This window comes from Eubalaena glacialis, chromosome 3 (genome assembly GCF_028564815.1).
Source record: "Eubalaena glacialis isolate mEubGla1 chromosome 3, mEubGla1.1.hap2.+ XY, whole genome shotgun sequence".
In the NCBI taxonomy this organism is placed as follows: Eukaryota; Metazoa; Chordata; class Mammalia; order Artiodactyla; family Balaenidae; genus Eubalaena; species Eubalaena glacialis.
This window is the reverse complement of record NC_083718.1, coordinates 180,483,668-180,508,805: the sequence shown is the minus strand read 5'-3', so window position 1 is coordinate 180,508,805 and position 25,138 is coordinate 180,483,668. Positions and strand designations below refer to the sequence as shown.

General features: G+C 49.2%; 1 protein-coding gene and 1 pseudogene across 4 annotated transcripts; one reads left to right on the top strand and one right to left on the bottom strand.

Moving 5' to 3' along the window:
- Positions 1 to 648: 648 nt before the first annotated feature.
- Positions 649 to 25,126, bottom strand: EMC1 (ER membrane protein complex subunit 1). 4 transcript variants are annotated; one of them, XM_061184838.1, is made up of 23 exons: positions 25,010 to 25,126; positions 22,323 to 22,447; positions 21,574 to 21,639; positions 21,240 to 21,333; positions 20,250 to 20,378; positions 19,099 to 19,225; positions 18,397 to 18,546; positions 17,931 to 18,098; positions 17,348 to 17,419; positions 16,923 to 16,985; positions 16,133 to 16,255; positions 15,339 to 15,435; positions 14,885 to 15,007; positions 13,012 to 13,211; positions 12,713 to 12,862; positions 11,221 to 11,382; positions 10,756 to 10,875; positions 7,527 to 7,664; positions 5,487 to 5,660; positions 4,703 to 4,913; positions 3,703 to 3,787; positions 2,224 to 2,353; positions 649 to 2,042 (listed from the first exon to the last, which is right to left on the bottom strand). In XM_061184838.1, the coding sequence occupies exons 1-23, from the start codon at positions 25,111 to 25,113 to the stop codon at positions 1,863 to 1,865; spliced, it is 2,991 nt and encodes a 996-aa protein (XP_061040821.1). In that variant the 5' UTR covers positions 25,114 to 25,126; the 3' UTR covers positions 649 to 1,862. The 4 variants fall into 4 exon arrangements, with proteins under 4 accessions (XP_061040821.1, XP_061040823.1, XP_061040822.1 ...); XM_061184840.1 differs by having other exon boundaries at positions 14,885 to 15,004; XM_061184839.1 differs by having other exon boundaries at positions 16,923 to 16,982.
- On the top strand, positions 7,842 to 7,960 carry LOC133089269 (small nucleolar RNA SNORA70; annotated as a pseudogene).
- Positions 25,127 to 25,138: the final 12 nt, after the last annotated feature.

Here is a 25,138-nt window from a genome sequence, read left to right as displayed (position 1 = left end):
ATTAGCTATTTTAACTGCCTGCTCTGAGGTAACTTTCAGTAAAATAGTTATGATTAAAGCTGAAATAGAGGGAATTTTATGAAAAGGCAGACAACTTCCCTCCCATCAGCTTGTTCTTTCAGATTCTGGCACATACATGGGTAAATGAAAACTAGAATCTAGCAGACTTATTGGGCCGTGTAAGCAGAGCAGGCAGCAAGGTAATAGTTAATGATGCAGCTTGCACACATTTATTTAGGACAGGCAAAATTCCAGCCAGGTTTTCTCAAAACTAGGGCAGCATTTTTTTAAGTTGTACTTATTCCCATCTCTCAGATCACTTTAAACAAAATATGTATGCCTTGAGTCAGGATGAATAGATGCCTATTTTTTCTGGAGATACTCAGATGTTCATTCATTCATTAAAATCAATTTCACAATTTTATTTTAAAGTAAAATTATTCTCACTTCTCTTCCTTCTCTACCATCAGCATATGACCACAGAAAGAAAAAATTTTGTTTTTTAAATAACACAACACTTATATTAAATTGGCATGTTTCCCAATTAAAATACTGCACTCACTCCATTTCTGCACAGCTTTCTGTCCCCCTCCAATGCAGAAGTAGCCTCAATATGATGTTCCAAAGCCACAAAAAAGGACTGAACAATGTCATTCGTCACTAACTTTATTCAAACACTTAAACGTATCTCTCTCCCAACAGGGCTCTCTGTACATTTCATTCTTCACAGTAAAGAAAAACGCCATCATTCCCCAAATCCATGAACAAGGGAAAATTTTTAGGACATCTTTAGTTTGTAGCAGAGACAACAGCCCAGCCAATCAACAATGCTACCCACAAGATGCCAGTTTCCTACCCCTACCCTTTTCACTCTTCTTTTTTTAAAGATAAGATTTAAAATCTGCTCATTTTAAGAGAAGTAGAGTAACCCATACATTAATTTATAACTAAAAATAATGAGGTTCTTAAAAAAGACCAACTTTCTCTATCTAGGTTATAAGATGACTAGACCAGCTTGTGGGCGAAATCAGAGATTATGAGGGACTGTGAAACAGGGAGATTTGCCTTCCTCCCTTGAAATCTCTTCAAGGTTCAGACAATTCGGTAGTATTGAAAAGGCCTCAGCTCCAACGTATCTGAGGCGAAAAGCTTGGACGACAATGACCAACAAACCAAGACGGTATTATGCACTTGGCTTTCAATAAACTGCATCTACGACTGGGTGGCCCATTGATGAATGGGAGCATGAAACGAGAGGCAAGTTTCGACACACACATAGACTCCTCGACCCAAAGTTACTATGGAGAGAAGCCATGAGAGGCTGCATCAGTCCTCAAACTTCAGCTAAGGATGGCTCTTCTTTCTCCCCAGTGTAAAACAGCAAATGCACCTATAAGGTGGAGTTGTCAATAAGAGTTCCCTTCTGACTTTGAAGCAAGGAGTAGGGAAACAATCAGAAGGCTTTCCAGATACACCCGGGAAACAGAAGGCAAACCAACATCAATTTAAACAGGCCTCACAAAAGAGAAAAATCTGTTGGAGGTCTTAAAAAAAACACAACATTCATGGATGGGCACAGAAGGGAAACGGCGATGGCCTTGGGACTCCAGGGGAAAGTCCATCAAGATCCTTTGAGATCTCGGCTGAGAAAGTGAGTTCAGCCTCCATCCACCACCAATGACTCCGCATCCGACGTATCCCAAAAGGAGTCTCCACGAGAGCCCATCGTCTTCCAAAGAGCTCTTAACTGAGATGAGTGTCCAACACACATCCTCCCCTGACCTGTCAAACTGCAGCTGCAGCTTCTTGTCTGACCCCCACTCCCCTGGGCTCTCTGCTCTCCGGCAGTGGGTCTCAGGTCTTTACCGCCAGGCACGATTCAGGAGTTTCACCTGTGCCAGTCTCTTAGTGATCATGGTGGCAAAGACCAGACCAAAGAGGACGCTGCTGATTAGCACATAGTCATAGTCGTCCTTCAGGACATCAAACTGTTTGGATGGGTAGACTCGAGTTTGGTAAATGTCCAAACCGTAGGCCACAACCTGGAAGGCAGAGGGAATGAGAAATCCGTAAGAAAGGCACCAGTGATCCGCCACAACCACAAACTCCGGTCACAAAGGAAACAGACCCCTCAGCTGTTTTCCCAAGGGTGAAAGAAAGAGCAGGTGTCGCGCAGGGTGGCTGTGGACGAGGTGGCACAGGCTGGGCTGGGGCTCTACTCACCAAACAAGTGGACTCCAGGCCCGAGGGAGCTGTATAGATACCTCGCATTCGAGAAACTGTCTGGTTATAGTTGATGAACCGCTCTGCGTGGATCTGTACGTCTGGAGAATACGGGATCAGGTTCTCCTCTCTGCAACACACCAACCAGGACCGGCATTCAAAACTGCTGTAAGGGGATCTCCTGGCTGCCCTGAGCCCTGGGAGGTTTCCAGGCCACGTATCAGCCTCATATCTTCTTCCAAGGTCTATGTGCATCAGGGAATGTTAGGAAGGGCTGCAAGAAAGAAAGCTGTATGGAGAGTAAGACAGATCTGGATTCCTACCTTGTTCTGAATCTAAAAAAAACGAAACCACAGGCGACCAGTATTTCACACTAGAGGAAGAAAGGGCCATTTTAAAACCAAAACATCGAGACACTAGGCCAGTTCCTGCTCTTCACTCCAGAGTGCCTCAGTCCACCAGCTTTAACCTCCCCCCGCTCCAAGCCGTCCTCCCTTCCCTACGTGCAAAGACACATCTGCCTCCTCGCCCTGCCCACAGCTCCCCACACCCCTCCGGGAAGAGAATTCGGGATGGAGGCAAGAAAATACGCAGAGATGATGGCTGGAAACACAAAAATGATAACTAGGACTTCCCTGGTGGTGCAGTGGTTAAGAATCCACCTGCCAGTGCAGGGGACACGGGTTCGAGCCCTGGTCCGGGAAGATCCCACATGCCGCAGAGCAACTAAGCCCATGAGCCACAACTACTGAGCCTGCGCTCTAGAGTCCGCGAGCCACAACTACTGAGCCCACGCGCCTAGAGCCCGTGCTCCGCAACAAGAGAAGCCCACGCACCGCAACGAAGAGTAACCCCCGCTCGCCACAACTAGAGAAAGCTCGCGCGCAGCAACAAAGACCCAGTGCAGCCAAAAAAAAAAAAAGAAGAAAACTAACACCGACAGCTATTGGCTTCCCATGTGACCCAGGCCCCAGCACCTCCCTCACCTCATTTCCCAGCGTCCCCACCATTGGCTGCTCCAGCCGCAGTGGCCTCCAGCCCTCCCTGTAACTTACCAGACATGATCTCAGGGCACTTGTGACGGCTGTTCCCTCTGCCTGGAACATTCTCCTTCGACATCCACAAGGCCAGCTTCTTACCTCCTTCAAGTCTTTTCTCAAAAGTCACCTTTTCTGAGGGGCTTTCCCAGGCCACCCTCTCAAGTTGCACCCCTCCACACCCTTCCTAGACCCCACCCCTTCTTAGTTTTTTTCTCCTTGCCATTTACAAGCACACTAATACAGCATTATTTCACTTGTTTATCTTATTTATTATCCACCTCGTCGCCCCCACCAGAATGCAAGCTCCATGAGGGCAGATGTGTTCACTGCCACATCCCCAGCAGAGCAGGACAGTGCACAGCAGACCAAGGACCAGACGTAATCAAGATGCTAAGTTCCTTAAGGTCACAGCCTTCAGCACTACCCACAAGGGTCTCACCTGCTTTGTTCTGTTGGGATCTCGGGCCGGCGGGGATCCAGCAAGGCCTTAGGAAGGGAAAGAATTGCTCCGGAAGGCAGCCCAACTACATACACAGAAACAAGTCAACAGAAGTGAGTGTTCACACTGACCTGATCCCCGATTAGGGCTACTTACAAAAATGTCCTTATCACAGAAACTGAAATAGAGTTTAAAACCAAAAAAATGGGTCACTGAGGCTCCCTTAAATGGCCAAAAACAATAATCCAATACACCTGGGTCTGAATGAAGGTTCCCACTTTTGAAGACACGAGTTTCTTCACATATCATCCTGAGACATCAGAAAATTAAAGAGCTAGACTCAAGAACTGGGAAATGATGAAAGAGAAGAGCATGGAAACCCACTTGGATCTCTTCATCCTCCTCCTTTCCTCCAGCAATACCTGCCCCAGCTAAGCAGGTCTCCTCGCTGTCAGCCAAACAGGAGCCTATGGGCGGCTGAAGCAGTGACGCTGGTGGGGGATGGGGGTGGGGGGAGGGCAGCCGGAGGACCGGGCAACATGAGATCCCAGTGGTTTCAGGAATGGTGGGAATTAAACTCGGGAAATTACCAAGCAGTCTGTCTTCCTCATATTTGAGGGTAAAATAGTAATACCAAGTGCCTGTCAAATCTGACAGTCCCAAATGTCTTTGGTAAAATCAACTAGACAGAGCGACCTGTCTAGTTGAGTCCTGAACTTGAACTACATGAAGATGAGACCCTACACCTTGCCAGTTTCTGCAGCCCATCTGCACAGGCTACCTGTTGGGTATGGTATCAGGGCTCAGCTTTCCAAACAAGGTGAAAACAGAACAGAGACATGAAAGTGGTTCATCAGAAACAAGGACGAGGAGGGATGTGTCAGCTCTTTTATGGACGGCAAAGCCAGACTAGGGAACTTTTTCTGCAGATATAAAGCCCTCCTCACTGATCCCGGCTCCGTCCTTCAGTGCGGCTGCCTGAAGGGACCCGGCCACTCACTGAGCAGGTGTCGGCTGGTGATGCCCCGCTCGGTGATGGTGGCCTCCATGGCGCTGATGGCGGAGGGGAAGATGTAGGACTGCTGGAGGACCTGGGGCAGCTGCGGGCGGTCCAGGGAGCTGAAGGCCGTGGCGTTGTACTGCTCGGTGCCCTCGTAGAGCTCCAGCGCAGTGAACTCATTGCGCCGGGCCTTGGTGTTCCAGTACTGGTACTGCGGAGAGCAGAGGAGGGGGCTGCTTGGGGCTCAGCTGCTGGTTCAGCTGGAAAGGGGAACGTACATGCAAAGGCACGTCCAGGAAGGAAAGAAACAACCAGCACCCTAGCTTCCTTCCAGCTACCAAGTTTACTAACCTTCAGGGTAGCTGTACCTAGACTATCCAAGTTCACCACAAGACAAAGGAATTCTCAAGATTCTTAGAAGTCAGAAGAATAATAGATAACATCTGAGCGCTTACTACATGCCAGGTGTTGTTCTAAACTCAAATAGAGGTGACTGTTGTTACCCCTATTTCATATATAATACAACACAGAAAGCTTAAGTAACTAGTTCAAGGTTGTACAGTCAGGAAATGGAAGAACAGGCAGTCTGATTCCTGAGCCCAACCCCCTACCCAGCACCCACTGGTGCCAGTCAGGAGTTTTGAATTCTATGAAAACGCAAAGTAGCACCTGGTTTCTGGAATAATAGGCAAGGAAAGGATTTAGGCTGCAGGGAGACCAGCCACGTACTCTCATGCTACGTCAGGCCCCTGGGGGTGCCCTGAGTTCACGCGCCACGCCTTACCACCACCCAGTTCTCCGCGTGCACGATGTGGACGGGGCCCTTGGCCTTCCTCTGCACGGAGGAGTGGATGATGCGCCCGGTGACGCCGTCCACAAGGAAGATGCCGATGAAGGTGCGCTCGTGGTGAACATCTGTGCTCTCTGTCACCACAGCCAGCAGGTTGGGGTTCAGGCTCTGGGGAGACGGAGAGGAAAGCTCCTTCAGAACCATAGCGGCATATCATGAGCGGCGGGGAGGCAGGCCCAGAGCTCTCCGGCTGACAGAGGAAGAGGGTTTTCTGGTTGGAAGAGCTTCCTGTTTAGAGGGTCTCGTTGCTGCACTCGTTCAGTGTCTGCTGGAGGCTGGGGGCCATGCCAGGGACTTTGCCTCCATCATTTCATTGAATCCCGTAAACAACCCTGCAAATAGCTGTCACTATCCACGTTTCACAGATGAAACGTCTTGAAGTAGTTAAGCAACTTGCTCAAGTCACAGGCAAGCAAATGGTAACTCAAGATACAACCCGGGCCGGCCCAATCAGTGATGGAAGGACATGGGTCCAGCAACACGATGACTCTCCACCAGTGCCCTCCTACCACCACACCAATGGATGGGTCTCAGTTCTCATCTGACTTGAGCGACTAGTACCAGGTGACACAGGTGATCACTCCCTTCTTGAGACACCTTCTCTACCTGGCGTCCAGGACACCCATGCCCTGGTTTTCCTTCTGCCTGTCTCGGCCACTCCTTCTCAGCCCCCTCCGTGGGTCCCTCCTCCACTCCCCAGTCTCTGGACGTTTCTGTCTACACTTGCTGTCATGGTGATCTCAGCCAATCTCATGGCTTTCACACCATCGACAGGTGCTGGCATCGCCTGAGTTTACATATCCAAGCCAGACCTCTTCCTGAACTCCAGACTTGATTACCGGACCGCCATATCAGTATCACTTCTTCGGTGTCTCATCTCAAACTTGACATGCCCCAAACTGAACTCCTGTTCTACCCCTGATAAAACCTGCTCCCCACAAGGCCTCCCGAGTGTCAGTGTCTTATACCTGGGACCTCTGAGTCATCCTTGACTCCTTTCTCTCTTAACACAGACACAAGCACCCCATCCATCAGCATATCCTATTGGTTCTACCTTCAGAAGTATCCAGAATCTGATCCCATCTCACCTCCCCCAACCAACCCAATTGAAGCCGCCATCACCTCACCTGGATTATCACAGCAGCCTCTCTGCCTGCTCCCCTCCTCGGCCCTCTATAGTCTAGTCTCAACAAAGCAGGCAAAAAATCTCCACAACAAGTATGAATCCAAAAAGCCCTACTCCTGGGAATTCCCTGGCGGTCCAGTGGTTAAGACTCCGCGCTTTCACTGCCAAGGGCGTAGGTTCAATCCCTGGTCAAGGAACTAAGATCCCGCAAGCTGCGTGGCGTGGCCAAATTAAAAAAAAAAAAGGGACGTTCAAGAAGCCTAAGCAAGTTACCCACGATGAACAGCAAGTCTGAACCTGGACCGTCCAACTGGAGGCTTGCGCTCTGCCTCACGCTTAGTGAAGCGGCTGCCCTGTCGAGTTCCTTCGTCGTGTTGCCCTGTTCTAGTACGCCTCCACCTCCAACTCAGTCTCTGCTCTGCCAGAGGCTGTAATTTATGTTCGTCACCACAATGATTACATTCCCTCATAGGATAGCTCTGCAACCGACTAGTCACCTCTCCGTCTCTCCGCCCTCACCACTAACTAGAGTGTTGGATCACAGAGATGGAGTTTCTGATGGATCGACTAAGGTTTAACCCCAGAAAGGTCTATCAGTACTACCACTAAAAATAACAGCTAACATCTACTGGGTAGTGGCCATATATGCCTGGTACTATGCTAAGCATGAGTGCCTCATGTGATCATCACAACAATCCTAGGAGAAGGGCATATCATGCCCATTTCACAGACAGTAAATTAAGGCTCAAAGGGATTAAATGACTCACTCAAGGTCCCACAGCCACCAAATCCCAGAGCCAGAATTACACCCCGTGCTTCTCTGCGCTACGCCAGACGGCTGGCCGTACCTTGTAGAGCACGCTTCGGTCCCCCATCACTCGGCCCTGTGAGTGAACGTGCTCGCTGCTGCGCTTCCCCTTCACCTGGACGATGCGCTGCACCTCCGGGGGAATGGTTAGCTCCCAGCTCAGCTCAGTGGTGAGATCCTGGGGTGGGGCAAAAGAGCCAGCACTGGTCATCAGGAAGGTACCCTTAGACCCGCAACAGCTGTGGCTAGACACGTCCTGCAGTTCAGCTGGGGCCTCTGTGCGGGAGGGAACAGGGATCAGAGCTCCCAGAGAGGCAGCAATACGGATCTACTTTGGGAAGAAGTTTGGAACTCTCAGTTCAAGTAAGAAAACTAGTAAAGCCCAGTGTGCTTCGGCTGCAAACAGCAGCCTCCTGGGCAGTGGAGGCAACCAGGTGCTTGTCTGGGCTGCCCGAGGGGACCTGGGAGACGGTCCTCTCCAAGTGGACATTCATGTCTAACCTCATGCTGTCCCCAGTCTAGGCTCCAGACAGCCCTGCGAGGTGCCTTTGGAAAGCCCCAGGGCCCAGTGGCCAGCCAAGTCATCATATCCACCTGCACCAAGCTGCAGAACAAGCACCACGTGACTGAGGCCCGACATGGAGCCAAGTTCAAGTTCAAGTTCCCTGGCTGCCAGAAGATCCACATCTCCAAGAAGCGTGGCTTTACTAAGCGTAATAGAGATGAATTTGAAGACTTGGTGGCTGAAAAGCAGCTCCTCCCGGATGGCTGTGCGGTCAAGTACACCCCTAATCTGTGGCGCCCTGTACACATGGCGGGCCCTGCACTCATGGGAGCCTTGGAGCGGCCCCTCCTCACTCACGTCACCAATAAACCCTACTTCTTGTCAAAAAACGGAAAGATACTAAAGCCAGTGAGAAAGGAGAGGAATATTTAATAGTATCCCATTGTTTATCTGAGTAAGAATAATTCAAAGAAAATTTACCACTTATTACTAAAGTCTAAGTTCCCTGTACACTGAGCCAGCAGTGAATTACTAAGCTGGCGGGGACCTCAAAATATTACAAGAAACGTTCTTTACAGTCAAAAGAAACCAATAAAACTGTGTGGTTAAATGCATTATTACACATCCACAATGTGGAATTACACGGAGCCCTGGGGGGTGAGGGGTGGGGGTAGTGACTGGCAAGGGGCACAAGGGCTTCCCAGGGCGCTGCTGCTAAACTGCTTCCTGATGTGACTGCCGTGTACACAAGTGTGTTCCTTTTGTGAAGGGCCACTGAGTAGTAACCTCGGGATTTTGTGCTTTTCTCAGTATTATATTTTAATAAGATATGGGTTTAACAAAATAATGAGGTAGAAGACACATAAAGTGAAAAAAGCAGATTTCCTATTAGTTAAATATAGGTCAATTCCATTTCAGGTAAGAAAGAATATACGTGAAGCGCATGTCTGTGTGGTCTGTAAGCTGTTTATCCAGCACTATAGACACAGAGGCAGAGACAGGACAGGGGAAGGCGTGCAGGCCACTGAAAGGCATTCCATCCAGGGAAGCAGCTGGCAATGGGCCTGAAAGGGCCCGTTCACATCTTGCTCCTGTACCTCTGTATCAGTTTAATCTTATACTATGAGAATGTACTCATGTGTTAAATTATTTTGAAATTTAAATGTTTTTGAAATAATAAAAATTTTTATTAAGAACATATAAGGCTCCGTTACCAAGGACACCTGTGAAAACATTAGAATTCACTAAAACCTTCCCAGAGAGCAAGGTCACCAGTGAGCCCACTGGAGGTCAGAGACTGGAAGACCACCCCTCACATGGCTGACTTCCCATGTGAGCTCTGCCTCCTTTGCCGTCCCCCCACCATCTTTACGATGACACCCACACTCCAAGTCATGTCCTTCTATCCACAAAGAACTGTCTCTTTCAAGGTCCCCTTTTCATCAACTCAGAAGGACAGTATTTTTTCACCCACAGGGTAAACAGCACGTTTTCTGGACAGACCATTTCCTATGCTATTTATGCTAAAGATTAGCTGTTACAGAATGTCAGGAAAGGACACTGCATTTTTTAAACAGCAGCAGGTAAAACTTGGATGGCATTTACTGTGTAGCAGGCACTGCTTTATGTGACTTACATGTATTAACTCGCCAACTCCTCACAACAACCCTCTGATATAGTACTATTACCATTTTGTTTTACAAACAGGATCAGAGAGAAGTCATCTGCCCAAGGACACAAAATGGGTAAGTGATAAATAAAACTAGGTTTCCCGCACAAGCAGCCAGGTCTAAGCTCTTAACCTCTATGCTGTGGTGTCCCTCCAAAGGCCTTACAGACAAGATGGGAGGGCCCTCTGGGGAGTACGCCACAAATTACCCCTCTATACAGCCCTGCTATCGGAGCCAAGGCCAGCCCTTGTGAAGCTCAGAGCTGGACTTCAGAGCCAGTGTGAATCACTGTTTGCAAGCACTGGACTCAAGTATGTCAGGATCGGAGTAAGTCAATCCCATTTCTAGAAATAAAATTCAAAGCGCACATTCAATCAAGAGTGGATCAATAGGGACTTCCCTGGTGGCGCAGTGGTTAAGAATCCGCCTGCCAATGCAGGGGACATGGGTTCGAGCCCTGGTCCAAGAAGATCCCACATGCCGCGGAGCAACTAAGCCCGTGCGCCACAACTACTGAGCCTGCGCTCTAGAGCCTGCAAGCCACAACTACTGAGCCCACGTGCCACAACTACTGAAGCCCGTGCCGCCTAGAGCCTGTGCTCTGCAACAAGAGAAGCCACCGCAGTGAGAAGCCCGCGCATCGCAATGAAGAGTAGCCGCCGCTCCCATCAACTTGAGAAAGCCCGCGCACAGCAACGAGGACCCAACGCAGCCAAAAATTTAAAAAAAGAAAAATGAAAGAAAAAAAAACAAGAGTGGATCAATAACACCATCTTCATATAGAAAGTACTATTGTTCAATCACCATTCCCACCTCCCGTCCTTCTAAGAATGGAGAAAACGCCGCTTCTCCCTGCTATAGGAGAGGGATGAGGAATGAAAGCTCCACGGGGGCAGAGACTGTTGTGCACTGCTCCTTCCACGGCAGCTAGAACCGCACCTGCCATGGAATAGATGAAAATGACTGCCTTTGACATCAGGATTATGCTCTCTAAGTTTACAACACAATGAATAGCATAATTCACTCCTTAGCCAAATAACGAGGAAACATCTACACCCCTCCCACAAAGGGGCCTGCCAGAATGCCCCTCCTACCTTTCGAAGTCGATAGCCACACAGCCGTCCCTGTTCCGCGTCCACCAAATAGAAGAAGATGGAAGGGGCGAGCTCGTGGAGCTGTCGCAAGACATTCCGAGTGGCCGGGAAAGCTGTGACCTTGAAAACCCCAGAAAAGAGTTAAGGGAAAAGGAATCTCTAAGCACAGTTTCTCCAGACTCATTACTGTTTCCTGTCAAAGAGGGCCTTAAAGAAAAGAAACAGCAAATCTTAAAAGAATTAAAGTCTACTAAACTCAATCAGGGCTTAAATTGAGTTCTGTTAAGAGTCCGAGTTTTCACAAGTGCAGAAAGAGCAATCGAGTTGCTTAAAGATGCCCTTCAAGCCCAAATGAGTGCTGACGGCAGACGGCTCCCATCTGGGGCCCTGGAGCGGCTGTCTGAGCACCCCGCTCCCACACCTGATTGGCTGGGCAGTTCTGCAGCCACTCTGCAGACGGCATACCTTGTACTCATCATCTATCAACAGCAGCACCTTGGCATAGTCTTGATCCATGATGGGGAGAAGCAAAGATTGCAAGATGGGGCGCTTCAGCACTGGGGGGGCCACCTGACTCCACTTGCCAAAAATTGGATTGAAGACATAGAGCGAACTCATTCCCGTCTCCTGAAATGGGCAAGCAAACGGTCAGCCTCCAGCAACATGAAAAGAATGCAAATCCTAGGGGTAAACCTGGAACGCTGGGACTTGAGCTCAGCTATGGTAGATTCTCTAGTCTTTGCCCTCCTTGTGGAAAATAAAGTCTTGGCTAAAGGTGAAAGTGTCTGAAGGCTGATGTGTCAAAAGGATAAAAGTTTAACTGCCTCTGGGACTTCCCTGGTGGCGCAGTGGTTAAGAATCAGCCTGCCAATGCAGGGGACACGGGTTCGAGCCCTGGTCTGGGAAGATGCCACACGCCACGGAGCAACAAAGCCCATGTGTCACAACTACTGAGCCTGTGCTCTAGAGCCCACAAGCCACAACTACTGAGCCCACGTGCCATAACTACTGAAGCCCATGTGCCTAGAGCCCGTGCCCCGTGACAAGAGAAGCCACCGCAATAAGAAGCCCGCGCACCGCAACGAAGAGTAGCCCCCGCTCGCTGCAACTGGAGAAAGCCCGCGTGCAGCAACGAAGACCCAATGCAGCCAAAAAAATTAATTAATTAATTAAAAAAAAAAAAAAAAAAGTTTAACTGCCTCTAGCCCCAAAGCTAAGCAAGAACGGGTCACACTGAGGAATAAACAAAAAAGTCAAAGACCAACTCAGCAACCCCATGGCAGCCATTCCAGAGACTATCTACCAAGTCCCCTTTCTTTTTCTTTTTTAAATTTTTATTGGAATATAGTTGCTTTACAATGTTGTGTTAGTTTCTACTGTACGGCAAAGTGAATCAGCTATACGTATACATACATCCCCTTTTTTCAGATTTCCTTCCCATTTAGGTCACCACAGAGCATTAAGCAGAGTTCCCTGTGCTATACAGTAGGTTCTCATTAGTTATCTATTTTATACGTAGTATCAATAGTGTATATACGTCAGCCCCAATCTCCCCATTCATCCCACCCTCCCCCCAAGTCCCCTTTCTGATGAAGGCAGAATGAAGCTGCAAAAAGCCATCTGCTCCCGGGAGTCAGAGACATCAACAGTTTTGTGTCCTGCCCTCCACCACCTGGAGAAGAGCAAACAGCCATCCAGGTACCGACAGCCACCCGTGTCTGGGAAGAAGCGGAGCTGGCTTACTAGGGACCTGGTGACGTCACACCTACCCTACAGTCACTTCCACATGGGCCCCGGACAGTCCTCCACTCGGGCAAAAAACTGGAAGAAACAGAGCTCTAAGCCCTGACTACCTGCCTTTAACTCTCAGAGAATTCCAAAGGCCTAGGAGGAACTTAAGTTACAAAACACCAAAAACCACACCCACGTTGGCTCAGATGAGAGGTAGCGGCCTCACCTTGTCCTTCACCAGGAGGGTGCACTGCGGGGGGTGGGGGAAATGGGCAGTAGTCCTCTGGACCATCAGTTTAAAGGAGGAGTCTGGCTTGACGCTGGGGAGATACTGTTTCCACAGGATGGTGCCAGAGCTGCTCTCAATGCCAAAAAGCTGCAAAATAAATACCTGGCTCACTACTAGAAAGGTAAACCCCAAAACGAGTTCTATCCCTGAAAACTAGAACCGGCGCAATCCCCTTCCAAAGGCTTTTTGTTCCCCACTCCCGGAACCTCAGAAGGTTTGGCTTAAGCCCCTCTCACCTTGCCTGAGGCCGTCACCATCACCATCATCTTCTGCAGGTTGAATTCATCCCTGGCCAGGGTGTCAATGTTGATCTCATTCTTAATCTGACTCCGGGGCTTCCGAGCATCGTAAAACATTTTCCAGAGGTGGGAGGTCCACGCCTGCAGCAGGATGAGCTGGGACGAGAGGCGTTTCAGGAACATGCCCAATAAGCCGTCTGGTGTCAAGGGAAAGGTAACGCAGCTGAGGCTCACTCCTCATCAGACCAGGTGTTTCCAACGAGGGGGCACCTCCTCTTCCTAAGGAGGGCCCTCTCCCTCTGTGGAGCACTCGAGTCATCCACGCCGCAGGCCACAAGCCCCAGGGGCGGTCCTGTGGCGACGCCAATGGTCTCACACTCAGACACAGCCATGCAGGAACCCAAAACCTACTCACCTGGCTCTCAGCACTTCACCGGCCTGAAATCTTGGAATAGGAGACTAAGAGGGCAGGGGTCAGCCATGCAGGATGCAGCCATGCTGTGAACGACTCCACCACAACCCCACGTGTAGAACGGCCAGAGGGAGGCTTCCTGGCGCCATGACAAAGCCGGAAGAGGGCGGGGTGCGGGGGTACCAGGGTGCAGGTGTGTGTGTGTCACGGACAGGCACTTCCATTTCCCTCTGCTTTAGGCCTACGCTGTCAACGGTTTAGTCTGCACCCATCTAACCTACTTTCAACCCATTCCCAGGGCTCTCTTTCACTCCACCCCTTCCTCCATCCACGAGGCTACCACCCTCAAGTCTCCTCCAGAGACTAGACTGGTCCCCAGAGCAAGGTAGCATGGTAAAAAGCATGGCCCCTGGAGTCTGGCAGACCTGGATTAAAATCCCAGCTCCACTTCTTACCACCTGGATGACCTGGAGAAATGTACTTAACCCTTTAGCCTCTGGCTCCTCATCTGTAAAATGGCAAGTAACCCATCGGGCTGTTGCCAAGATTAGATCACATGATGTACATACAGGATTTCCCAAGGGGTGGGGTACAGGGTAAGCGCTCACTGAAAAGGAGCGGTGCCTTTGCTTATCCGCTTTTCCATTAACCTCAGCTCAAGGAAGAGAAGTGAGAGGCAAACAGGATGAGTCACAGGCATAGCAGTCCACACACACACGGTATATACCTCATTCATGCAAGTCAGGGAAAATAAATAATTAACCAAAAGCTAGCCGTGTGGGCAGGCAATGAGCACAAAGGCAGCAGGAAGCAGGTTTTACCTTGAATGGCTGGATCCAGGCAGCGGAAATAAATAGTAAAGTCAAATTAATCCTCGGTTTAAGAAAACCTGCAGTGCCTAGCAGGGTGCCTGGCCCAGAGCAGGCCCTCAGTAAACACCACCTGGCTAGCTAGACGAACGGATGGAGGGAGGAGGGGACAGGACGCAATCAGAGGAGAGTGAACTGAGTTCATCCTGGGTGCTGGGACCATGGCTGGTCTCAGAGGGCACTGGCCTATTACCACAGTAACTGACCAGCTCGGTCACGCTCTCTGGAAAGGTGTGGCTGTTGCTTTGGGGACAACGGGTATATAGTGCCTGACATGGTGCCTGGCAGATCTTAGGTACCCAAACAAGGGTAGCTATTACTACACTAAGCTAAGATTCTTTTTCATCAGGATCTTTCCCTAGAGGGAGTCACAGGTCACTCCTTTCAGATAGAAGAACGGCTACATAAACCATAGGGCCACAAACACTCCAGAAACTGGTCACAGAGCTAGTTCAGAACAGACCGGCAAAACAGGTGCGTCCAGGAAGCCAGGGACACGTGAGACAGCATCTCCTGTGGTGCGACTACCAAGCCCAGTCCCAGAGCACCCGCACCGGCAGCTCTGCTTCCCAGCCCCCTCAGTTCATACCTGCCTTCTTGCCAAATTCCCCTTCCAGCTCGGCCTGCGCCCCCGTCAGGGGGAGGTCCACCATCTCCAGGCACACCGCCTCGGCCAGGGACTCCTCGCGGCTCCACAACACCACCCTCCCTGCTGCAGAAACCAAGGTTACAAAAGTCAGGCCCACCTCCCTCGTCCCCTGAAGGGACTCTTCTCAGTGACTCAGGGACCACCACACCTCTTGTGCCAAAAAGAGAAATGGCAGGGCAAGGGGCTGGAATCAGGAGGTCAAGTGAGGGAAGTTCTGTCTCCCAAGAATGCTAAGGAATTTTTCAAAGGCAGGTGACATATGGCTCTGGAAAAAAATATTCAGGATACACTCCACTTGAATCTTTCCCAGAAGCCTGTCCACAGCCCCAATAAAGAGTCTGAATGGAACTCATGGGCAGGCCTAAAAAAAAATGGGTTGATGAGGTCCACTCACCCAGCTGCTGCAGGAAAAGTAGCAGGTGATCCTCCGTCTGTACCAAGGCCCGGTAGCCCACGGAGTCATCCTTCTTCAGGAAGACCTGGATGTACATCTATAAACCAAACAGTCAAGCCCACTGCAGTCAGCAAGAATCCAGATGCCTCTCAGAGCACCAGACCCCAAGATTCAAAGCATGAGGAGTTGTCAGAAGTCTAGGTCACGGCATTACTGGATGTCCAAACAATACAGCTCTTACCTGGACTCCAATTAGATATCACGTATTCTTAGGAGCTGACACAGCAACAGTGCTAGGCGCTAGCTCAGGCCCTCTCCATGAAGGAACCTGAGTACTTCTCGGCTACCACATCATTCATCTTGCACTGATAACACCCCACAAAGTGAGCAGGAGGCCCGGATTAGACTTTCCGTTTTAGAGACGAAGAAGCCACAGCCCAGAGAGGCTGAGGAACACCACTGAACGTGCACAGAGGCAATGTCGGGCAGCGACTCTGGATAGGGTCCTGAATCTCACCAGGCACAGTTTCCTCGCTTATAAAACGAGGGCAATAATAACCACATGGCTGTTGAGAGGGTTAAATCAAGCAGTGCGTAAGTAAAAAAGCGTAGCGCGGAGCCCGGCGCACTGACGACTTGACTTAAATGGTACCTGCTTTTACTGTTATTCACAGTCAGTGGCTCAGGTAGAACTAGAGCCCACGTCCAGAGAATCCTACTCTGGGACCCACGGCTGTGAAGTGACCCCAACGAAAGCAAGCCCCAGGCTGAGAAGCCCACAAGCCCCGACTCACCCGCTCTGGCCGAGTGCCGTTCTGTTCCAGGCTAAAGGTGATGGTGGTGTCGAGCAGCCGCCGACCTGTCTCCATTAAGTAGAGGTTAATGGTGTAGGTCTGGTTGAAGCAAGCCAGCGAGTCCTAGGGTACAGACAGCAAGGGTCAACTACAGGGATCCCCCAAAAGGAAGTCCAAGAATCTGGGCGGGGCGGGGCGGGGGGGAGCGGGGGAGCAAATACCCTGGAGAAGGACCCAGGCCAGGAGAGGAAACGTACGCAAAGGGACATAAAATAGAAAAGCTAAGTCTTAAGGCAGAAATAAGGTGTCTGAGTAAATAAAAAAAATTGTAACCGCTATACATACTTGTTCCAGAAGGAAGCCAGTACAGTGTAGCAGAGACTTCCCAAAGAGTTAGTAAGACTGTAGGCAGGGAAATCACAACCCCCTTGGGAAACACTTAGGAGATGGAAGCCACAGCAGAAACTGGAGCCTCTGGCCAGGGTCCCACACTCTGCTTCAGTGCAACTGCTCAGATTACCACTCAACTCCACCAGCCAGGACCCCACAAGACATGGAGAGACGGAGGCCAGAGGAGAAAGTAGTTAAGAACAGATTCTAGGGATTCTACTTTCTAATCTCCCCACTAAAAAAGATCAAGAGAAACATGGTTTAATTTACTTAACTTAGAAAAGCCCATTTGAGGCTGAGAACTCCAGGAGACCAGCTCACAGCCTTGGCTGCTCCCCCAGCTTCACTGGGGGGCCTCCTGTGTCTCTGGTCTGGCACGCTGCCCAACGCCACACCCTACCTGTGGACCAGACTTCTCCGAAAAGCTCCCCGTTGACCCATCTTCAGAACTGCTAGGCTTCTGCTAGGGAAAAGAGAAGGAAAAAAGGAGAAAATTCAGCCAAAGGGTCACTTCCTTGTCACCAAAATGAAGCTTCCACTTCTATGTCTTCTCAGCCCTTGGAAGAAGGCAAATCCCATTTCCCATTTCTGCCCACAAAGCCTACACAACCCTGAACAGTCCCAGATGAACATGAGGTCATCCCATTCCTGGGGACAAAGAAGGTGTGCAGAAAGCCCTACAGATGAGGTGAGATATTATTGCTCAACAGCCTCCTGCCCTCGGGTTCAAACTGACTAGGTGAATATGCCCAGACTTTTGGTTCTCAGGGCTCCTAGCAAAGATAAGGAAGGAAAACCCCACGTGCTGTTATTCCCAATACTCACCGCCTCATTCCGACAGGTCATGACTGCAGCCACCGTCTTCTCCCCGGTGGTGGCAAAGCTCACTAGGGCAGTCTGCGGATAAAGCAAGGTGTCAGATCCTACATAGGGCCTGTCCTAGCCAGCAGCCTTCTCTAAGTCACCTCCACAGGAAGGACCCTTGGCCTTGGAGTTGAAAATGCTCCCAACTTTGGAGCATAATGGCCAGGGCATTTGAGAGCAGGGCGGGGGGGGGGCCCATTGCAGCCACAGCTGAACACAGCCCTCTCGCCGACCTCCAACACAGGCACAGGTGAATCCTGCATCCCACGCTGCTCTTAGTATCTATAGGCAACCTCTGATTAACGTGCCCACTCTCCTGTGGACTTAGGAAGGCACCAGTTTTACTCTAAAAATCCTCTGTAACTCTCAGAAAAAAAAAGAAAAAATTCCACTTCTGCTCTAAGGCTAACCCCTCTCAAACCACTCATGGAAAGATGTCTTCTTGCTTGAGCAAATATCTCCAGATTCAAAGGCAGGGATTTCTAGCATCCATATCTCAGCTAGATCCTCCTGAATCCTAGCGAACCATGCTGCCTCCAGTTACCTGTGGGAAGTTTTTGAGCAGACTCAGGACGCCGTGGTGGTAGTGCAGCAGCGCATAGTGGCTTGGAGACAGCTGCAGGAAGAACTGGGCCCGAGTAGGATCCACTGGGTTGGGCTGTGTAGGCAGGACCCGGGGTTGGAATTCACTTGCAAATTCTAGGTCAAGAGACTGGGAGACAAGAAGAAAAAGGATAAGGGCCAGAAGCAGACAAGTCACTGATCGTCCCAGGCTGGTAGCCTCTGCCCCACTTTGCCAGTGAGGGTAACGAGGCCACGGCATGTGGCTCCAGAAGCTCCCATTCAGGTTATCCAAAGAGGAGAGTGGCCCATTTCCTCTCATACCAGTTCAGCCAGAGGCCTGACCTCCCAAGGGCTGCCAAGCCTCAGGAAGGAAGCAGTGACACTGGGAGAAAGGCTTTTCTAAGCAGCAAAAGCAATGCCTCGCACCAGGGGACGCGTCCTCTCACCTGCAGCGGGATCTGCCTCAACTCCCACTCCGTCTCCAGGGCCAAGGTCTGGAGGGACCGTGAGCTCGGGTCAGGGCATATCAGGACTGCCTCATCCACCACACCGCAGGCTCTGGTGAGACTTTGCAGCCAGGGAGTCGACACCCTGACCTGCAGGAAAGACATCAGAACAGGAGGCTCATGGGGATTTTCACATTTCCCTCTCAGCTCATAAGCTACGTCAGCACTGGATCCCACTGGGGGGGCCTAAGCTCAGAGGTTCTTCCTGGTGGGTTCCGAAGGAGTTCTCCCCATCCCACCCAGCCTCCCAAGAGCTCCGAAGCTGGAGACAATCAGGATTGGCTTTCTGGTCATTTAAAAAATGTACCAGATCCTTTTTAACACTTGACATTTCAGATAAGCATTTCTCTGCTATAGTTGTCATACATGGCTTCCTATCATTACCTTACAGTATTATCTTATAAGATACTTGCAGGCAATGAACAGATCTATGCAATTTTTTTAGCCACCCCAGGATAGCACCATGTGCAAATGTGAGGGCTTTAAATAAATGCTTGATGAGCCGAAGGCAGCCTCCAAGTGCCCAGAATCAGGGGCCATGAATGGCTTTTGCGTCTGCCCAGCCGAGTTCCCTGGTCCCCAGGGCAAAGAAGGACTCTATTCCCCTCCACAATTCACGAGGCTCCTCGAGCCAGACCATACCTGCTGAACAATCTCTCCATCTTCCACGTTAAACTTGACAATGTTCACATGGCTGAAGGGAACAACTCCGAGGGCCCACACTACCCCAGAGCCGTAGGAATACACCATCTGGTAATGGATGCTGTCACTGAGAGAGGGAAGGAAAAGCAGGGAGAAACAGCTTTAGCCACAGGAATACACCATCTGGTAATGGATGCTGTCACTGAGAGAGGGAAGGAAAAGCAGGGAGAAACAGCTTTAGCCACAGGACAGGGGTATCCTCAGGGGTCTTCCAAAACCAGGCCACCAGGATGTCACAAACTAGCAGTCCCAAATAGGTTTTGTTTGGCTCAGCTTTTTTTAAAAAATTTGCATTCATTGTCAACATTTAGACCTGAGATTTAACATGTAAGAACAAGATTTCTAGTTTTTTCTTAAAAAGTGAGACATAGTAACACTAGGCCTGCTTACGTTCCTACAGGGCACCAATCAGCTGAGTAAGGCTGCCCCCTCGAGGTAGGCCAGGCACACTGCAGCTCCCCATAATCCCCACAGGGCCTGCTTTGCTCATGATTGCTATACACCTGGCCCCATAGTAATTTTTTTTTTTTTTTTTTGGCTGCATTGGGTCTTTGTTGCTGCGCTAAGCTTTCTCTAGCTGTGGTGCGCGGGGGCTACTCTTTGTTGTGGTGCGCGGGCTTCTCATTGCAGTGGCTTCTCTTGTCGTGAAGCACGGGCTCTAGGCGCACCGGCTTCAGTAGTTGTGGCGCACGGGCTTAGTTGCTCTGCGGCATGTGGGATCTTCCCGGAGCAGGGCTCGAACCTGTGTCCCCTGCATTGGCAGGCATATTCTTAACCAATGTGCCACCAGGGAAGTCCCCCCATAGGCATTTGAGTTCGGGGTCCCTGCCAAAGTGAGTGAGCGAATGAGCCACTCCCTTTGCTTGACTGGCTCTCATGCCCAGATGGAGAGTTTTCTCCTCACTGCAAAGGAAACTCCAGAGGCAGCCACAGCCTTGGAATTCAGGCCTAGAGCTAGTGAGCCCAACACACTACACAGGATGCCAACTTAAGGTAAGCCTGAGTCAAAGCAAACGCTTCAAGCCCCAAGGAGAAAGGTGGGCTTGTAGAGAGCAGGAGGTAGCCGTCACCTGGGGGGAAGGCAGCCTTACCTTTCCGGGAGATGTTCCACCCACTTTAGGTGCCCACTGGAGAGGTGATGGAGGGCAAGAGTGGTCTTCTTCAGGACCGCAATGTACCTCACCGACTCCTGCAGGCCTACCAGCCCAAGCGCCTGGAAACTGAGCACAGGGACGGGGTGAGCGCTGCCCAGAGCCTCCTGAGCCTCAGGCTGGACAATCTGGAACACAACCACCATAGCTCGGTAGGTAATGAAACAGGTTTTGGGGTCAAATGCATCTGGATCCTAATCTCGGCTCTGCTTTCCACTAGCTGACTTGAGAGACGGTACTTTCAGCCACTTGGCTGTACTGTTTCCCTGAAAACCCTGTGAATCTCCTAAGGGTTGTTCCCTCCTTCCCCTGGGACCTCACAGCAACCAGGCCTACCCTCTACCGTGGCAGCCATCAGAGATTTCTGTCATTAGCGGGCTGCATGCCCGCCTCACCCAACTGATGATGAGTTCCTTGATGATGGAAACTATCTCACATTCACAAGTGGGTTCCCACTGCCTGGGGGCTCCCCAAGTACTTACCAAATGAATTACTACCAGAAGATGTATAAGCTAATGCAAGTAAACCCTATAATTTAAACAACTTTAGCAAAGATGTAACAGTAGCTCCAACTGTTCTTAAACATAAAATTAAAACACTAGATGTGTTATATCACGTCCTTATATCTAGAACACTGCAAAGCTCTTGTGTCATGGTGAGATTAGGAAAAGCAGTCAATACAAGAATGAACACTGCACCCAGCACAGAGCTCTGCATCTAACAGGTGCTCAGTAAATGCTGGCTGAGTAAGCACATGTGTCCCATAACCTCAAGAACATCAAAAACTGGGTGTTTGATGCTCTCTGGCTCTTCAGTGGTTTTTTCCCCTGGGAAAAAAGCCAAAAGGCCCAGAGTTGCCATCTATGCAGATCTGTGTTCCAGCAAAGCCTTTAACCAAACCAAGATGAAATTCAGCTTCTTCCCCTCTACCTGCCACTGTCTAAGGTAATCTCCCAGTTCAGGCCCCCGATGTTAGTCTCCCAGGAGCGCATGATCCGGCCTCCATTGGACACAGTGATTGCATCTGGAAGAGAAAAAACCACGTGAGATCATCTCCCAAACTGATGCTCTGTCTGTAGCCTCCTAGGGTCTGTGAGCAGTGGCCTCACCTCTAATGTATAAGTGCAAACAGAAACTATGCCTGTCCTTTCCTGTTGGGAACACCCCTACTCCATTCACTACCAGACCCTGAACAAAGGAAGGAACCAAGGAAAGAGGAGAGGGAGCCAACGCCATCATAGGGACAAAGCAGGACTCTACCTACCCTGTCCACAGAGCAGCATGGCATCCACTGCCCCTTCCACTGTGCCCTTGTCAACATGGCGCCACACTGAGAGACAGGAGAGTCGACGTTACTATGAACCACAACAAGGCATCCAAGAAGCGAGGCAGGAGAGGACCGAAGAGGCCTTCGTTTGCACAGAAGTGCCCAATTTTACTTCAAGGGAGGGAAGGATTACAGCTAACTGGCAATGATCCACTCCCACTCACTGGTTAATGAGGGGAGCCACTAATGTCCCAATCTGAGGTCTCCGCACTTCCCATCCCCACCACCACCCCATCAAACATATAAACGGACAATGACAAAATTTACAAAATCCATACAACTCACAAGAAAAGTAATGACTGTAAATTACATTTCCATGATTTTAATGCCTACAAACATCCATAAAAGCAACATAAGTAATGGGGGGAGGGGCACATCCAAAACTAGTGCAAAATAGAATAATGCGTTTTTTGCAGCAATATCTTATTTAAGAACAGTCAGGACTTGGGCTGAGGAAATAAACTCAAAGGCCAGTTATAGGAATACATTAAATATTCAAAGCTGACAAGACCAAAAAACAAAAAAAACAAAAAAAAATGATCAGGATCCAGTAAGAGATGCAACCTTTGGCCAACTTGTCCCCAAGTGGGGAATCAGCCACGCAGCCTTCACAAGCCACAGGGCATCCTGGATCCACTACAGGCAGCCACGCCATCCCCAGCTACCCCTCTACACAGTTCACTCACAGATCTCCCCAGTTCGAGAATTCAATGCTGCAATCACATTCTTCTCTGTGGCCACAACCAACTTCTTGGATCCAGGGGAAAATTCCAAGGAGGCAAACTTGAGTTTCCCGACATACTGCTGTCTCCTAAAGGAAAGAGTACAGGGAAATGGAAGGGGCCAAAACCATCACTGCACAAAACTCTCTGGAAAAAGACAACTGCACAAATACATGAGGTTATCACCATCATAACTATCTCAGGACGCATGAGAAACGTTTGTTAACGAAGAGATCTGACCAAAAGCAAGATTTCCAGGCAATGGGAAGAAGAAGAGAGAACACACCCTAATCGATGAGAAACACAACAGTCTTCCTTCTAAATGCAAGCACTTGTTTATCTCAAGATAAGGAACACCCAAAAGAGCACCTGGCCTAAATCCCACTAGAACAAAATTACAGTCCTCTCTGTACTCATTAATAGTGAGACTAGACACTCACATTACACATGAGAGAAGAGCATACAATCCAACTTTTCCTTCTATTTTCATTGACCTTTGGAGAAAAATTATGCAAATATTCTTACAAAACTTGATAGATCAGGGTCATGCCTTTGTTCTCTGCAGCCTGTTCTAGCCCACGCTATGTTCAGGATCCATCTGACTCATTACTCATACTTTCCTTGGAATATACCCCATCACTTTCAACACTCTTATCTAAGCATAAAGTGAAAGTACTTAGCTTCCTGAGGCATACTACCAAGTACAGAGGAGGTGTGTTGCATATTGCTGTTCATGAATTACAACCTCTAGCAAATTAAACACCTGACGTTTACACTGAATTTCCCTTGTTATGTTGTTTGGCCTAATTATTTTTAAAAAGAAGAAACTACACTAGTATAGAGAGACAGGTTTATATGACATTTGACAGTTTCTATCTGTCTTTCCACATACTTTAATCTCACTGTAGTTACTGAACACTTTATGAAGTACATAGGACAAATATTATCACTCTCATTTTACAGGTGAGTAAACCAAAGTCCGTTGAGGTCAACAAATTACTATCGGAACTAGAATGCAAAATTAAGAACTTCTTAGTCTAAATCCCATGCTCTTTTTTAAAATGCTGTTATCTTTTATCTGGACTATAAAAGTAATGCCTGCTTCTGGTAGAAAACATACAGGTATAAAAAAGAAAAAAAAATGCCTAAAATACCACCATCCATGAACTTTTTTTCTTCAACCATAAACTTTTCAACATTTTGGTGTATTTCCTTCTGTTTACTTCTCAATTTATAAATTGGATATACCTAGGATTCTGCTAAATTGGAATCACATGCTGTACATATGTAATATATACAGTTAACCCTCGTACAACACAGGTTTGAACTGCGCAAGTCCACATATACGCTGGTTGTTTTCTACAGTAAATACTACAAAACTACACAGTCTGTGGTTGGTTGAATCTGCGGATGTAGAACTGCAGATACAGAGGGCTTACCATAGGTTATGCTCAATTTTTGACCGCAGGGAAGGTCAGCACCCTCAGCCCCTGCGTTGTTCAAGAGTCAGCTGTACATATTATATTGTGAGCATCTGCCCACATCATTAAAAATGTGACTGATGTTGCATTTGTCACACTGTCTTATATCACATAACTTATATATCTGCCCCCCCTAGACTGAGCTCCTTTCCATCTCTGTGTCCACAGCACCTAGAATGATTGTTGACCCACAACAGGCACTCAACAAACATGCGAATTAATTTGTCTGATACAGAAAAGACTTCACAGAGGAGCTGGGCTTGGAAGGATAAAGTGTTCCCTCAATAGTAATTATTGGTAACAAACTGATTGTACTCAGTGAGCCAGGCACTGTGTTGAGTAATTTAAAAGAATTGTCTTTTTCATCCTTACAACTACTGAAAGAGGTAATGGACTACTAGTAAACCCATTTTACAGAAAAAGAAACCAAGGCACAGAGTGGTTAAGTCATTTTCCCAAGATTTTCCCAAGATTTCCCAATGCTTAAGTGGCAAATTGACATTCAAGCAAAAGTAAGCCAACTCCATGGCCTTAAGGAAGAGGTGGGTGAGTGAATGAATGAGTGAGTGAATGAGCGACTGAATGTGTGAATGAGTGACTGAATGAGAGACTGAATGAAAAGTGAATGAATGAAAGTGAGTGAATGAATGAAAGTTAGTGAATGAAAGAAGAGTGAATGAGTGAGCCAGTGAGTGAGGGAAAGAATGAATGGCACCTCAAGGCTGATGTGAGTCTTGGGTGGTCCTGTTCTCAGCCCATGGCAGGGTTGGGCTAGAGGGGTGGGAAAAGACGGCGTTCACTGAGGGCTGTCGACGTCTGACACCTAGTAGATCAGAAACCTAACAGTCACTGAAATGGGGCCTGATGGAGGAGAAGAGTGACCTGTGACCAGAACCTCAGGCATGCCCGCATGGCAGAGCCCGCTTCACGGGCTTGCGACCTGTACAGTCGCACAGGGACTGGCTCAGAAGGGCCTCCAACTCTCGGTTTAATGCTCTGCCGTCGCCACCTTAAAACTCAATTTTTGAACAAGGGGTCTCACATTTCATTTTCCCCTGGGCCCCTCAAGTTATGCAGCCGGCCGTGCTGCATGGTAACCACCCCCCATCTTTTTAGACAGAAAACAAGTACTGGGAAAATATCTCCTGAATAGGTCCCCCACGTACGCACCAATCAAACTTGCCCACTTGGTCTTCGTAGACCGCGGCTGCAGGGATGAGCAGGGCAGCCCAGAGCCAGAATCGGGAAGCCGCCGCCGCCGCCGCCGCCGCCATGATGGGAGCCCGGGCTCGGCCCGCC

Bases quoted from the DNA above. Each gene is read 5' to 3' on its own strand.
- EMC1 (XM_061184838.1), bottom strand. From the start codon at position 25,113: ATGGCGGCGGCGGCGGCGGCGGCGGCTTCCCGATTCTGGCTCTGGGCT. The intron at 10,876-11,220 runs GTATGCCGTCTG...GGGGTTTTCAAG, and splicing joins TGATAGATGATGAGTACAAG to GTCACAGCTTTCCCGGCCAC. The intron at 2,354-3,702 runs GTGAGACCCTTG...GGTGTGTTGCAG, and splicing joins ATCCCAACAGAACAAAGCAG to AGAGGAGAACCTGATCCCGT.